The 14,106-nt window shown below is 43.4% G+C and overlaps 1 protein-coding gene across 1 annotated transcript in view; it reads right to left on the bottom strand.

Moving 5' to 3' along the window:
* The window catches only part of INPP5D (inositol polyphosphate-5-phosphatase D), a 60,646-nt gene that overhangs the window by 25,653 nt on the left and 20,887 nt on the right, over positions 1–14,106 (bottom strand). The window contains exons 4-10 of the mRNA XM_083615007.1: positions 8,660–8,810; positions 5,951–6,122; positions 4,863–5,003; positions 4,265–4,352; positions 2,393–2,461; positions 1,249–1,320; positions 549–672 (exon numbers count right to left, since the gene is read on the bottom strand). Of these exons, the coding sequence (XP_083471133.1) occupies positions 549–672; positions 1,249–1,320; positions 2,393–2,461; positions 4,265–4,352; positions 4,863–5,003; positions 5,951–6,122; positions 8,660–8,810 (817 nt within the window). The remainder of the gene's footprint in view (positions 1–548; positions 673–1,248; positions 1,321–2,392; positions 2,462–4,264; positions 4,353–4,862; positions 5,004–5,950; positions 6,123–8,659; positions 8,811–14,106) is intronic.

The following is a 14,106-nucleotide window of genomic DNA, read 5'->3' as shown; positions in this document are numbered from 1 at the left end:
CAAACGCTTGAAGGGCTTGCCCACACTAGAGTTTATTGAGTGTTTGCAGCTGTTCACTGAATGTTTGCATTCCTCTTTAATTTGCATAGTCCACATGACACCCTCAACCTCAACATTTCACCCCTGTAAAATTGGGTTTATCTGATATGCAGCTAATCCAATAAATTGGGGGAAACCAGGTGCCCAACTGCTCTATTCAGTGTCACAGATTATTTGTCAGGGTGGGGTGTTGGGGGCGGGACTTAATATTCCCTTTCTGCTCTTCCCTTTCCACTACTTCCTCAAAGCTTTCATTTCTTTTTCAGCTGTGTTTTTACCTATTTCCTTTGCACTCATGAATGAAGGGGTATGTGTGTGTCCCCCTCAGATTTGCTCAAACCCAGAAAACTCACAAGTAAACAACTTAAAAAATTGTGCACTGAGAATTTATAAGTGCCATTGTAAAACACATTTCCTGTACTGTTGGCTGCCAGATCTCTGGAATATCAGCAAAAATATTCAGTGAATCCCAGTGTTCTCACCCATCTCAAATGAGCCCAGTATCTTACTTTTATTGTGAGTATAGAACTTGTCTTCAGGGCCATCCTTAGCTTTCTTGATAATGAGTTTTCCTAACTCAACATCAACCTTAAGATGTATTTTGGATGGAATTCCAAGAGAATCAGTTTTCACCTATGAGAAAAGGAAAACATTATTCATAAGTGATCCCCCCTACCATTTTGAATAAGATAACTAGCTCTTAACACAGCATAATTACATGCAAACACACACACACACACACACACACACACACACACATCTATATATATCCAGTATGCAGATTTTCTTGCGGCACTGTACTGTATTGAGGAACTTTGGTTGAGTGAACATGGAATGTTATTTTTTTTAAGAAGCAGAGCACTGTACCCATGAATTAAAAACATGGGGTTAGAGTCAATGTAGGGCTAGGCAGATTGCTCCATCAGCATACAGATTTCTCATTATTCTATAGAATGACCTCCCCCTCTTCTCTCACCCACTACCTATTTGTTCTGCAGTTTTCTCCGAGCCTCCAGAACAGATTTGGGTCTAGCGCAGGACACACATCCTGGGGGAACAACGGTGGGTCCTCTTATGCTAGTCCTAATTCTTGTGCTAACCCACAAATGACATTTAATACCACTCAACGTGCTGTTCTGACAGTCATGGTGCTTCTCTATAGCATTATAAAAACTTACTATACTACTGGAGGGGGAAAATAAAATTCACCTCAAAAGTTACAGGAGGGATAAGTGAACGTCGATGTGTTGAGTCGGGCCCTTCAATCAACAATTTTTTCACCTGTAAAAACGCAAGCACATAGATTTCTATTTGAAAGTCCTAAACTGCAGTTGGAGAGATCCCAGGTTAAGACAATCCATGTCATAATGCGCAGATCAGCAACGATAAATAAGCACCCTGATTTAGTGACAGAAATTCAGACTGTCATATTAATTAGGAAGAAACTGAGACTATTATTACTGAGATTAAATTACTATATCACCCTTCATCCAAGGTTCATAGGGAGGTTTACAATATACAAATGCAAAAATACGCAACACAATAACAACCCCAGTTTAAAAGGCCATATACAAAAATACATACTAATGTAAAGTATGCATTAAAATGCATCTATTAATGAAACTAGAATACAAAAATTCATTACATTTCGGGAAACTGCTTTCCAAAAACGTATATATTACATAAAATGTATAGATTAAGAAAAAAATCACTAAAATGATGATGAATTTTCATGAGGACTTTAAAAATAATAGTGATCAACTGATGTGGAAATGTGGATAACTGAACATAAGATTGGAAAAAATGAGAAACTGAGAGTCATTTGCTAAGGATGCTAAGAGTGGTTAGGGGACCCGTTCACAGAGATGCAATTCCCAGAGCGGTTTTTAACCATCTATCCCTTTCCCCATGGAACTCTTGTAATTGCAGCTCTGTAAGAGGGTCAGTTCTCAGCACCCTTTAACGAAGTACAGCTCCCAGGATTCTTTGGAGGGAAGCCATGACACTTTAAGGTTGTATGATACTGCTTTAAATGCAGTTGGGGCCCAGATCTATGGAAAGAAGAAGCTTGGGGATTTGACCTATGCATTGTTTGAAAGGAAGGAGGCTAGACACCTTACAAGAACTTTTAGTTCCTGGCTAGCAGAAGAAAACAGATAAAGAAAACATAGACATAAGAATGACAGGTGTGTGAATAAAGCTACTGGAAAATAAAGAGGGAGCAATGAAGCTTATTGTTTCCAGTGTTGAACTCATCACTTGCCCTTCAGCAGCTGGTCCAAGAGTGGCTTATAACAGTTGAAAGTTCAGTGTTAAAAGCAGTTAAAACTAATTAAAACAAACATTGCCATACCTTGTCTTCAATGGAAGAAAGCAAGCCAGTCAACTGGACAAGTTTTCCACGGGTGGCGTCACAACATGGCTAATAGAAATAATGCAGAAGAAGCAAAGTGTTAGGTACCAGTGAAGTAACTCCCTCCCTCAGTGGAAGCTTGAAATTGTACCACAAGCATAGATCATCTGTGATACGTGTCAGAAAAAAGAAAGAAAAGCCAGCACTGGAGTGCCTTATATTATGTCAGCAAGTCCCCTGCATCCTGGAATTTAAGCGAATTTGCTGAACAGATAAATCAAAGACAATGCATTTCAAACTTGGCATGTTGAGGCTAGCGAGTGATGCAAAGGCAGTCTAGAGCCAAGCCATGTAGGAAAACTGAAATGGTGACATTTACAGAGCCACAGGTGGAAGAAGTACTTGGAATACCTGATTTATGTGGGCTGATGGAAGGAAAGTCTTGCCAGAGAAATGCAGAGGGTCCATCCAGATAACTGCTTATTTAACATGCATCCTGATTTGCTTACACAGAGGTTGGACCATACCTGAGGATGCCAGGGATTGGATCCAGAACCTCTTGCATGTGCTTTGTGTAGTCTCCAACTGCCTCGAAAATGCCGGGACTGTCATAAAAACCCTTAAGCCGCCATGGCTTCTCACTATGTCATGCAGAGTCCAAAATTCTGCAAGCGGGGAAAGGGAGTGGGAAAGGGCAGGGGCAAGGGGAGGAGAAGGAGGTGGCCCCTTGCAGAGGCAGTGGTCATAGCCGCCAACGGTAGAGACTACATTGCTGATGGAAGCCTCACAGTTTTAGCATATATCATCTAAGGCTCCAAGACATTTGCTGGTACAGTAGTGTTACATACTTCTCTTGGCAACAGCTACTGGGGCAGTTCAGCCAGCATACCCTTTTCCCTGTTCCATTGGCATTACAGTGGTACCTTGGGTTAAGAACTTAATTTGTTCTGGAGGTCTGTTCTTAACCTGAAACTGTTCTTAACCTGAAGCACAACTTTAGCTAATGGGGCCTCCTGCTGCCACCGCACCGCCGCTGCACGATTTCTGTTCTCATCCTGAAGCAAACTTCTTAACCCGAGGTAATATTTCTGGCTTAGCGGAGTCTGTAACCTGAAGCGTATGTAACCTGAAGCGTATGTAACCCGAGGTACCACTGTATATAGGGGCTGCATGGGGGCAACGGTGGAGCAAGCTGATCAGGTGCCTGGGGTGGCACGCATGCCGTGCATCCAGGAGCGGGGCCAGTCGCCCATGGGGCGGGGCGAGCTGGGGCAGGATGCTCTGCAGGGTCTCAGAGGAGTCTGCATGCCTCCTCCCACTCAGCGGCCCTACAGCTGAGGAGGAGAAGGCGGGTGGACCATTTGGGGCAGCGCAGAGCCTGCGGGCGCTCAAGCCACCATGTCACTCCCAGGAGAGACGTGTGGCTTGGGCGCGCTGCAGGCCCAGCGGTGAGTGCCACCCAGCATTTTGTCACCCCCCTCAATGGTGACACCCAGGGCAGTCCGCCCCCACTACACACACCCTTCCTCCGCCCCTGCATGGGGGACACTGTTGTAGAACAAAATGTCTCTATTTTCATCTCAGGAATGTTGGAAGGTATGCTGTATCCCTTCCCTTAAAAGGGTGGTGAAAAACTATACACTGAGAGATGTAACAACTTGCAGTCTTGGATCTGAGGAACCTTGATGCACTTTACCTTATAAAACTGAGGGAACTGAGAAAACAAATGCTAGCACAGTGCAGCTGACCCTGCTCCATCCCTTGGAGTCAAGAAACAAGTTGTTTGGCATAATTATGCAGTAAGTGCTTTCCCACATCCCCTGCCAGTTTGATGCTCTCATTTCAACCTGCTCCACCTCCAGCAGATCATACCTGAGAATGTCGATGGAGCCCTGGAGGCAGCTGCTGGTCAAACACCATCTGTAAGGACTCCAGAGAAGGAAGAGTCCGAGACACCTCACTGAAAGCAGAAAGATATGAATTTGAGATTTGTGGTCATAAGAACCTCTCTGTGTAGTGCTAGACAGACAAGCTGTTGCTAATCAGCCCAAAGGAGACTGCTTGAAATTATGCCATGCTGATTTTCAGTAGCACAAGCTGCAAAGGTCAGTCTTTAGAAACTTGAATTTAGTTCTAGGATGTATTGCTAAATAAGCAAGAAGCTCTAAAAAAATGCAGGTCTTCAATACAGGATGTGACTGTGTGGGCAGAGCTGCAGAACTGATAACAAGAGTTAAGCTGATAGTAATTCCCATGTGTGCTCAAAAGGGAAAGGAACATCTATATTTGTCGGTCAGATTCTGCAGCAAACAGAGTAGTCTCCCACCAGAAGGAACAAGGTTTACAGCAGGATTGCTTCAGTAAACTAGCCTTCAGGAAAGGCTTAACATACAAATTCTGTACACACAGAATTTCCCTGTTAGCTACCAATCGAAATGTGCCTCCAGAGTCCAGACTAACTTGTGTTTACCTGAAAAGTCCTTTGCAAAGTGTTGCAAGCAATTTCTTCAGCTGAGGGAGATTCCAAGGCGCTTGCTGTACTGTCTCAAGATCACTGGTGACATGAACTCGCAAATAATCCTGGATGAGTTTGAAGTGCTCTTCTGGAATACTGTGAAGGAAAGGGGAGAAACTGCTTGGAAGACCACTAAGGCTTATGAGCTTGCAAATGGGCAAAATATCCTAGTGAATGAGAGCTAGTGTGATATCAGACCTGAGAACAAAGGGGAGGGAGGGAAGCAGGGGAGGCAGCTGTGGCAGGGAGAAGGTCCCAATTCTGCTGCTTATCACTTAAAAATTGATGATTTTTTTCTAAGGAAGGGAGGTGTCTGGGGGGGGAAAGCTGCCAACACCACTTCTGTAATGGTAACTCACAATCATATAGTGATTTTGGGAGTGTTCAAACTACTTCGTTCAAACTACTTTTTCAAGGTAGGTAAATAATGCAGATAACAGGGGCAATAAAAAGTGAACAAAAAACTTCGTGCTGTAGGCAAGAATTAAAGCAGGGGCACCTTGATTTGTAGCTCAGCTTGGTCCTATGAACCTTTATTCAGAAGTAAGTTCTACTGAGCCCAATGGAACTGACTCCCAAGCATGTACACAGGCGACTGCAGCTGTGACCACGATGCTCCACCAGCTATTTATCTCTTTCTTGTTCATTACTATGTTATGTATGAGTAACTCCTTATACTGAGGGAAGGAAGGCGTCCTTCCTGTCTGCAACCCACACAAAAACAACCCTTCTAACCTTTTCCTGAGAGGACTCCCAGCCAGCTCATTTAGCTGCCATCTGCAAAATAATTTTGAGCCCCACCCTCTTATCAGGTGGCAGATTTTTGTGTTTGCAGTATTAGGGTTGACAGCCTCCTGTACCTTTTATATAGCGGGGGAAAGAGAATTCCACCGCATGCAAGGTCTCCTGTTACTGCAGCACCTAGTAAAAGGATCTCCCTTGGGGGCCCTATTCAAAATGGCTGTGATAAGCAAAACACAGTAAAATACGTTTCTAGACTTACTGTTGCTACTTCCTCAAATAAATGAATGGCTAGATCTCACCTGCTGGTGTCTTGGTGCTGTAATCGCTGGAGCAGTGTCTCAGAAAGGGATGGTTTGCTCACTTCCACCACCTGGGCATGTTCATTTGGAGAAAGATCTTCTTTTGCCTCAGTTGCCAGAGGTGGTACTGACATGCTGCGTGGAGGTAATAGAGGTGGCACAGGTATAGGATCTGTCGCAAAGGGGAAGGAAAGAGTAAGATCCAAAAGCTCTCCAGCTGTCTTTCCATGCTACTTTTAAATGGCTTTTTGAATTTTCAGTTGGGTGCTATTCTGAGGGTATCTATGCTGTACTCTGTGTAAATCAACAGAATTTACATTGGCTTAAACTAAGCCAGCATATGTTGCCCCGATGTCCTCAGCCTGGCAGCGGGAGAACAAACCTTTAAGAGTTTTACTTATACCACCCTTAGGCTGGCCTAAGTTCTGCTAAGGTTGCCAGGTCATGTGATAGGACTGAAAGAGCTTTGAAATAGGTGTAAGTCTCTCCTTAACCTGCCCCACCCTTGCCCCACCCCCAAAACAGTTACACCCATAGGTTCCACAGGCTTTCATTCCACTGGCTAAGCACTGGCTGAGCCAGACAGCCCAGTATCTGCCTATTCCAAACTCGCTCATCCTGGAAGATCTTAGGTTTTGATTGCACTGTTAAGAGGATTCAAATCCTCACTCAGCCATGAAAATCACTGGGTGACCATGGGCCAGTCACTGTCTCTCAGCTGGTTTATGCCACGGGGATGCTCTGAGCATAAGAGGCAAGGTCCCTTTGGTCCCCATAAAATATTTGAGGGGCCCACTGAAATGGTGTGCATGTACCACATCATGTGATTAATTATGTGGGGTGGGGCTTACCTGCCCCCCCATATTTTATTCAAGTTGGTACCCCTGCTCTGAGGATACAAGGACTGGGGGAACATCCTATGTACTCTTGAGCTTCTTAGAGGAAAAGTGGGATATAAATGAAATAAATCATTTTACATCTCATGGTAGATTGACATCAGCAAACACACCCACCAAGCAGTGGAAAAATTTACATCCTTGCAAAATACATTTTCTTGGGAACCAAATATCAGTGAAGAATTCACAAATTTCACAGCCAGAGCTAGTGCGGCTTTGAAGAGGTTTCACGTATAATGTACACCTTCTGACCACAGTGGAAGTATACAACCTTAATTATCAGCTTCCTTTCTTTATGCTTGCAGAGCAATCAAAATACAGCTGGCATATTAAGAAACTGAACCATTTAAATTTAAGTAGTAGATTAGATTTTTTTTTAATGATCTTGCTAAATTCAAATTGTCAAGAACTGCAGCCATGGTTATGAAAACTTAGCTGGAAGCAATATGGCATTTTTAAAGTAGTGTGGTATTACTTTTCAGACTCTCTCCCCAGCTAACTTTGGTTGCTTCTACCTTAGCTGTTTTGTCAGCAACTGCCAAGCTTCATTTACACACTTTTTACACAGAATATAGATGACCCATTTCATGCCAGGTTTTTCTGTGTTGTCGTTTTTCAGACCTGATTTGTGGTGCTTGCTATCACTTTAGATGCAATAGCAGTGTCAGCATCTTCATTACAGACTGGCAAACGGTTACTGGGTTTTTTCCAGGACTACTGGGTTTTTTCCAGGACTACTGTGCCTTTAACTATATAAGCTTTGTCTTTGTGACTTCTGATCCTGTAACTGCTTTCTGTTCCATGAAGGCACAGCAATACTGAATTGCCTCTCAATTAATCAGTTTCTCTTCCTCAAGTGGGAGAGGGGTGTGTGTGATTGAACTATTGCTTTCCATTTTTTTTTATTCTTATTATTTTGTTTTAAAATGGTGAAATAGTAACTGTTTTAATTGCAGTTCCAAATGACTGTACTGTATAAAAATTATGTTTTAGCAGTACTAAATGACTCTGGTGCGGAAGCTGCCTTCTGCAGCTTAGAAGCACAAAAGAACATTTAAAACTGAAGTAAGAAACTTTAATGAACAAAGAACAATGAGTGTGCTAAGTGAATGAGAAAAATCGGAAATAGGAAAAGAATTATAGATGCAACAAAAGAAAATTGAAAACGACACCTTTGTGGAAGTACTGAGCTAAATATGCCTTTGTTATAGAGAATTTAAAATGCACAGCCAATGAACCTTAAATCCATTATAGGATATGTAGCAGCTTATTCCTGTTACTTAAAGCAATTAGCTGCTGTATAACATTATGTATTACCCTAAGCAATGAGTCTAAGCAATGGTCAAGAGGGCAGATATTTAGAAAATTAAGAACAGTTTAAGCTGTTGTCCTGCAAACTTGCAACAACAACAACAACAACAATATTGCCTAGACCTGCACAAAACTTGTGCAAGGTGAATGCAAGCAAGCAGCAAAATCAGGACATTTATTGAGCCTCTAAGAGGCTGGTCACCATACATGGATGGTAGACTACCTTTCATTCAGTGAGTCAAAATTTCTACTGGCATGGCTTATAGATTTGTGGTACTGCCCACCTGCTCCTTGAAGTAAGTGTGTGTGTGTGTGTGTGTGTGTGTGTGTGTGTGTGTGTGTGTGTAAGAAAGACAGCCTTTATAGTGGGCAAAGGCTAAGAATTTACAATTCCTTCTTCAACTGATAGGTTTTATTGATTAGGTCTGGACAATTTAACACTGTTATTTCCAATAAACTGACAGTCTTGGGAGCACAATCTTCTGTGTTTTGAATTTCTTACCCATATCCTCCTCTGGCTCCTCTGCTGCCTCCTCCTCTTCCTTCTGGACTGGAAATTTAAGGCTCCGGATCAGACCCATATTCTCTTTCTTGTAAAACTCTATCAGATCATCCAGGTTATTGAAATACTGCACCGGAACCCCTTCAGATGCCTGAAAACACCCCACAAAGCACAGATGTCAAATATTGCTAAATATCATTCCCACCAAAAAAAAGAAAGCGCATATAGTGGTGGACAATAGTAAAATGAAAGCTCAGTCCACACAATGTCACATCCTTTGTCATCTTTCCAATTAAGTCTGTGGCACTACAGCAGCTAGGAATGATCAGAAATGGAAACAGAAACAGCCACTGCCACAATTCACATGTTCTAGAGTCAGGAATGGAAATCATGCAATGAATACAAGCAGTATTTGCTATCGTTAATTTTTTTTAGTCCATAAATGTTATGTAACCAATTATCTGCAGTTTGTTAAGAGTTGCTCTGTGAGGGATAAACTACAGTGCCCAGAATTCTTTGAGGGAAGGAATGTGTTTCAAATGTACTTTAAAGGTATGGTGTGTGTGTGTGTGTGTGTGTGTATGCAGACCAAGCATGACTATTATCAGCTATAGCCCATTGTCTCCCCAGGAACAGTTTTAAACAATGGGCAGCTGGTTAACTTACATACAGAGGAACTCTGTCTTCACAAGCGAATAGCAAGATCAAGAGTGTACCCCTCTGCCCTCTTTCGTTGGAAGCATAAAGCCCCATTAAACTCAGTGGGGCTTATTTCAGATGAGACATGGATAGGATTGCACTGTGGGTATATCAGACCAGACAAGCACTCCTGTGTTTCAAATGATACAAACCTAAGCAAAAGCTTCTCTTCAGATGGGCTACATATACAACAAATATTTAAGCACCCCCCAAAGAATCCTGGGAATTCTAGTTGCCCCCCAAAGAACTGTTAACAAACTACAGTTCCCTGGATACAGCCTAAGTCAGCAGCGTACATTTCCCCCTCACACTTGCCTATGCCTTAAAGGAGAAAAAGTAGAGGTTTCCCATAAAATTTTCTGGTACAAACAGATTATGGAACAGCCTTTATGTGCAGTGGAACCTCGACTTACGTACGGCTCTACTTATGTATGATTCCAGTTACGACCTTCAGTAGGTGCTTCGACTTATGAACTTTCCTCTAGATAGGAACAGAAGCCTTGCCGGCAGCCCAAAGCTTGCCCGGCCGGCTGCAGAGCAGCACTGGGGCCTCTGCCGCCGGGGAGAGGGCCCCCATCCCACCCCCGAAGCTGTGGAAGAGGTGCTGCCTGCAAGAGGAACAGCAGGGTGCACTGCAGCCCCAAACCCCGCCGAGGAACTAACCTGAGGAAGTCCAGAGAAGAACCTGGCCTGGCAAGAAAAAAAAGTGCCCCTGGCTGAAGTGAATCAGCTCTTTACTGACCCTTGCCCCACCCCCAGCTTGTAGCCAGGTAAGCCAGTCCACCCTCAGTGCACGTAAGAAAAAAATTAAATGTTTATTTTTTTCATCTACAATACTGTCTTATTTATTTTATAGTACAGTACATTGATCATTGCCTTCATTTTATGGATCTATGGTCTCGTTAGACAGTAAAATGTGTGTTAAACTGCTGTTTTAGGGGGTGTTTTTCATCTAGAACGGATCAATTCACTTTTCCATTACTTTCTATGGAAAAGTGCGCCTCTACTTATGTACGTTTCGAGTTATGACCAGACCTCCAGAATGGATTATGGTTGTAAGTAGAGGTTCCACTGTATAGGCATTTCATTTGAGACAACAATCACAAGAGTTTCAGTTTCTTCATTTCATTGAGAAGGGATTTACTTCCTTGTCCCTTAAATCAGATCACTGTTGTCGTTTCCTGGCTTTCAGCAAACAGAAGCTCATAATCTATGCACCATAATCTTTCTATTCTGGGAAAAAGAGTGCTGTGGCGGCAACCAATCTGTCTGGGCTGACTTCCATTTACTGCTGGCACAATCATTTACTGGTTCGCCCTATTCTCTCTCTCCCCCCCCCCCCGCCCCCTGCTTTTAGCTTCCATTTACTACTACAGTACTAGCATTTTCATTCCCCTTCCTCCATCACTTCTTTTAGACAACCTACTAGAAAAATTACCAGAGCTAAAGCTAGGAAGCGGATCCAAAAAGAAATCTCCTATTTCAGCCACTTCACACCAATATTCTTGGATCCTCTTACATTCCCACCACAAAAGAAAATTGTCAGCATTTGTACTCATGCATCTCCATCATATCTTTGCATTCATTCTGCAGAACGTAATTAATTTTGTAGCCAAGAGGCACCATCCATATGAAACCTTAAAAGAATTGTCTCTCAGACTTGTAGAAACTGAGTAGCTGCTTTCAGTGTGTGAAAATAACTTGCCACATTTCTTCTGAAATTACTGGTTCACAAATATTAACCCTTCTTAACCTTCAGTGTCAATCCCTTTCCCCTTTACATTGGTTCATCACTACATAAAAATAGCTTGTAGACTGTTGGCAAAAGCACTTTGGGGGATTTTAACCTTGACAATATTTTTTCTAGCACACATTCTTGATCTGCTTATGGTGTGTGTCACCTATATCAATCACTCCAACAGCAGCCCATCTATTATGGAAAGTAGGGTACTGCTCTACCAACCTCAGCCAGCCCCCATCTATCTTCCTTTCTTCTTCTTCTCTCTCTCTCTCTCTCTCTCATTAAGGCCACCTTCACACCATAAATTTAAAGCACTGTAATACCACTTTAAACCACCACGGCTTGACCCAAAGAATTATGGGAGCTGTAGTTTGTTAAGGGTGCTAAGAGTTGTTAGGAGACCTCTGTTCCTCCTCACAGACGCACAAATTCCAGAGTTCTCTGTAAGCAAGATGGACTTTTAAGAGAATTGTAATTTTGTGACAGGAATAGGCATCTTGTAAGTTAACAACCCTCAGCACCCTTAACAAGCTGCAGTTCCAAAAATTCTTTGTGGGGAAGCCATGACTGTTTAAAGTGGTATCATGGTGCTTTAAAAGTACAATATGAAAGTAACCTGAGTCTGGCTCCACCTCCTGTTTGGGCTCCCTGCCTTGTACCCTACCAGTCACAATGGGCACCAGCCACCCCTGAATTCCCACCCCCACCAGAGAGATCAGTCCTTCCTCAGTACGGCTTGGAGACTGGAGTGGACATAACAATATTTATCCCATACAGACCCAGTGAAAATACCAAAAAGTGCTATTAGTGTCATCAGGGCTGCAGCAAAATCTTGGGGGAAATATTGATTGCATTTAATATAAACCATCTACGTAGGAATGTGGAAAGTTGAGGGGAAAAGTGTACAACATGGATTCTGGCTCTGGGTGTTTTTACATTTTTAAATTTAATGAGGAACAGAAATGGAAACAAGCAGTGGAAGCAGAAGTGAGAAATGCACAACCGCAGAAAGCAAGCTGGGATGACGGCTGAGGTCCATGAGAGTCACTATCTTTAGTAGTCAAAAATCACAGTTTCAAAAGACAGTCTCTTTTCTCCCCCTCTGCTCATGTTTGAAATGCAAGCCCAAATACATGGGCACAGCACACTTGCTCAATGTGTAGAATAAGGCTTAAAGCTAACACAGAGCAGCCGGTCAGGGGGAATTGCTTCACCGATGTGTTTTAAGGTCATCTAGCCCAAGTAAGCCAGATCACACCATCAAGCACATGGCTTCCATCAAGGAATCCTAGGAACTGTATTTTACAGAGCTGTAATTCCCAGCTCCCTTAACAAACTAGAGTTCTCAGAATTCTCTGGGGAAAGCCATGTGCTTTAAATGTATGTTTTGGATGTGATCTGACTTATTTGGGCTAGCCATGTGTGGATCACTATATAACTGTGAAGGTCCACACTCCTTACCCAAGACATGCATAGGGATATTTGCCACATTGGAGCTGGGAGCCATTAGCAGAACCACTGATTGGCAACTAAAAAATCTCATCATTGCCCACTCCCAATATGCCCCTCTTCCACCACATCATGCCTACTAAGAGAGCTATTCAATAGCAGTCCCAGGTTTCCAGCTACTTACTATGTAACACCCCCCCTTTTCTACATGCCACTGTTTGCTCTCCAAATTCCCCAAATGCCAACATTTGATTCACTGGGTCCACTATCCATTATCCAGACCTTTCAATCTGACTTCAAACCAGGTTTTGGTACAGAAACTACCATTCAGTGCAGATGTAAAATGCATGGCTCCACACATTAGAGCACATGGCCCCCCCACCACAGAATCTTAGGAACTGTAGTTTGTTAAGGGTGTTGGGAACTGTAACTCTGTGAGGGGGAAACTACAGTTCCCAGAACTCTTGGGGAAAGATATGTGCTTTGAATGTACTTTAAATGCATGGTGTGGTTCTGCCCTTGTGGTCACTGGATGGATAGCAGGGGGAATTCCACTCTCTCTGTATCATTGAGACCTGCACTGTAAATTTTTAATAGAATGGGGCGGGGAGTTGATGTTGAGGTGTCCACTAACAGCCAGTTTTCATGGCCCCAAATATCATCTCTGTGGAGTGTAGCTAAACTGCCCCAGACAATGATGCTGTCAGAGCAGGACAGGACAGAGGTCAGGTCTTCCCCTCAACAGAATAAGCAGGAGGGATCCCAAATGCAGCAGAGCTGTCATACAACGGTTCTGAAGTGAAGCAATACACATTAACTTGTAAAAAAAAATAAAGAATCCCTCCCCGAGTAAGGCCACTGAGTTTAAAATTATCTTACTGCTCCACAGGCCAGAGAATGCACTTTAGACCTCAGTAAGCCCCTTGAGCAGAACCCCAAGAGCTGGAGAAGTGAGATCTCACCAAAAATAGCTGTCATAGCCGCTGCTTTGCAAGCACCACCCACAACTTATGTAAAGGAGGCTTTGACAGAGGGGCCTTCGGTGGTGTTGGGACAGCGGTGGGATGGCAGCTTCCTGTTTCACCTCAGGTGGCTAAAAGGGACAGGCCGTCCCTAGGTGCAACAAGCTCTGCCCCCTATTGTGGGTGGGAAACACTGAGATAGCATTTGATTGGAAGTGCTCGTGTGGGTGAACATGCACAAAAAACGCACATGCGCATTAGTAGTCTGGTGAGTGTGCGGCCTCAGTGTGTGTTTGAGTGGGTGAGAGGGAAGGAGCTATAGCTGCCTGTGAAGCAAGGAAGCTGGGGGGTGGGGAGAGAGAAAGCTGTTGGGGAGGGAGAAAAGGTTATGCAGGCCCTGCTCCCCCATCCCCTGCCAGATATGCTTTTGTAAACATCCTTTACTAAATCTAAAAGCCCTGAAACCCACTTTGGGCAAAGCAATTCCAGAAGCCTATCACAGTAATGTGACCTTAAGATGGGACTTGCAGCTGGAAGAAAAAGCTGTTTCCCAAAATACAAGCCAGCCGCAAGTTTAGACTATTTTAAATGCAACT

This window comes from Podarcis filfolensis, assembly GCF_964270895.1.
Source record: "Podarcis filfolensis genome assembly, chromosome: 5".
NCBI lineage: Eukaryota > Metazoa > Chordata > Lepidosauria > Squamata > Lacertidae > Podarcis > Podarcis filfolensis.
This window is presented reverse-complemented; position numbering and strand designations above follow the sequence as displayed.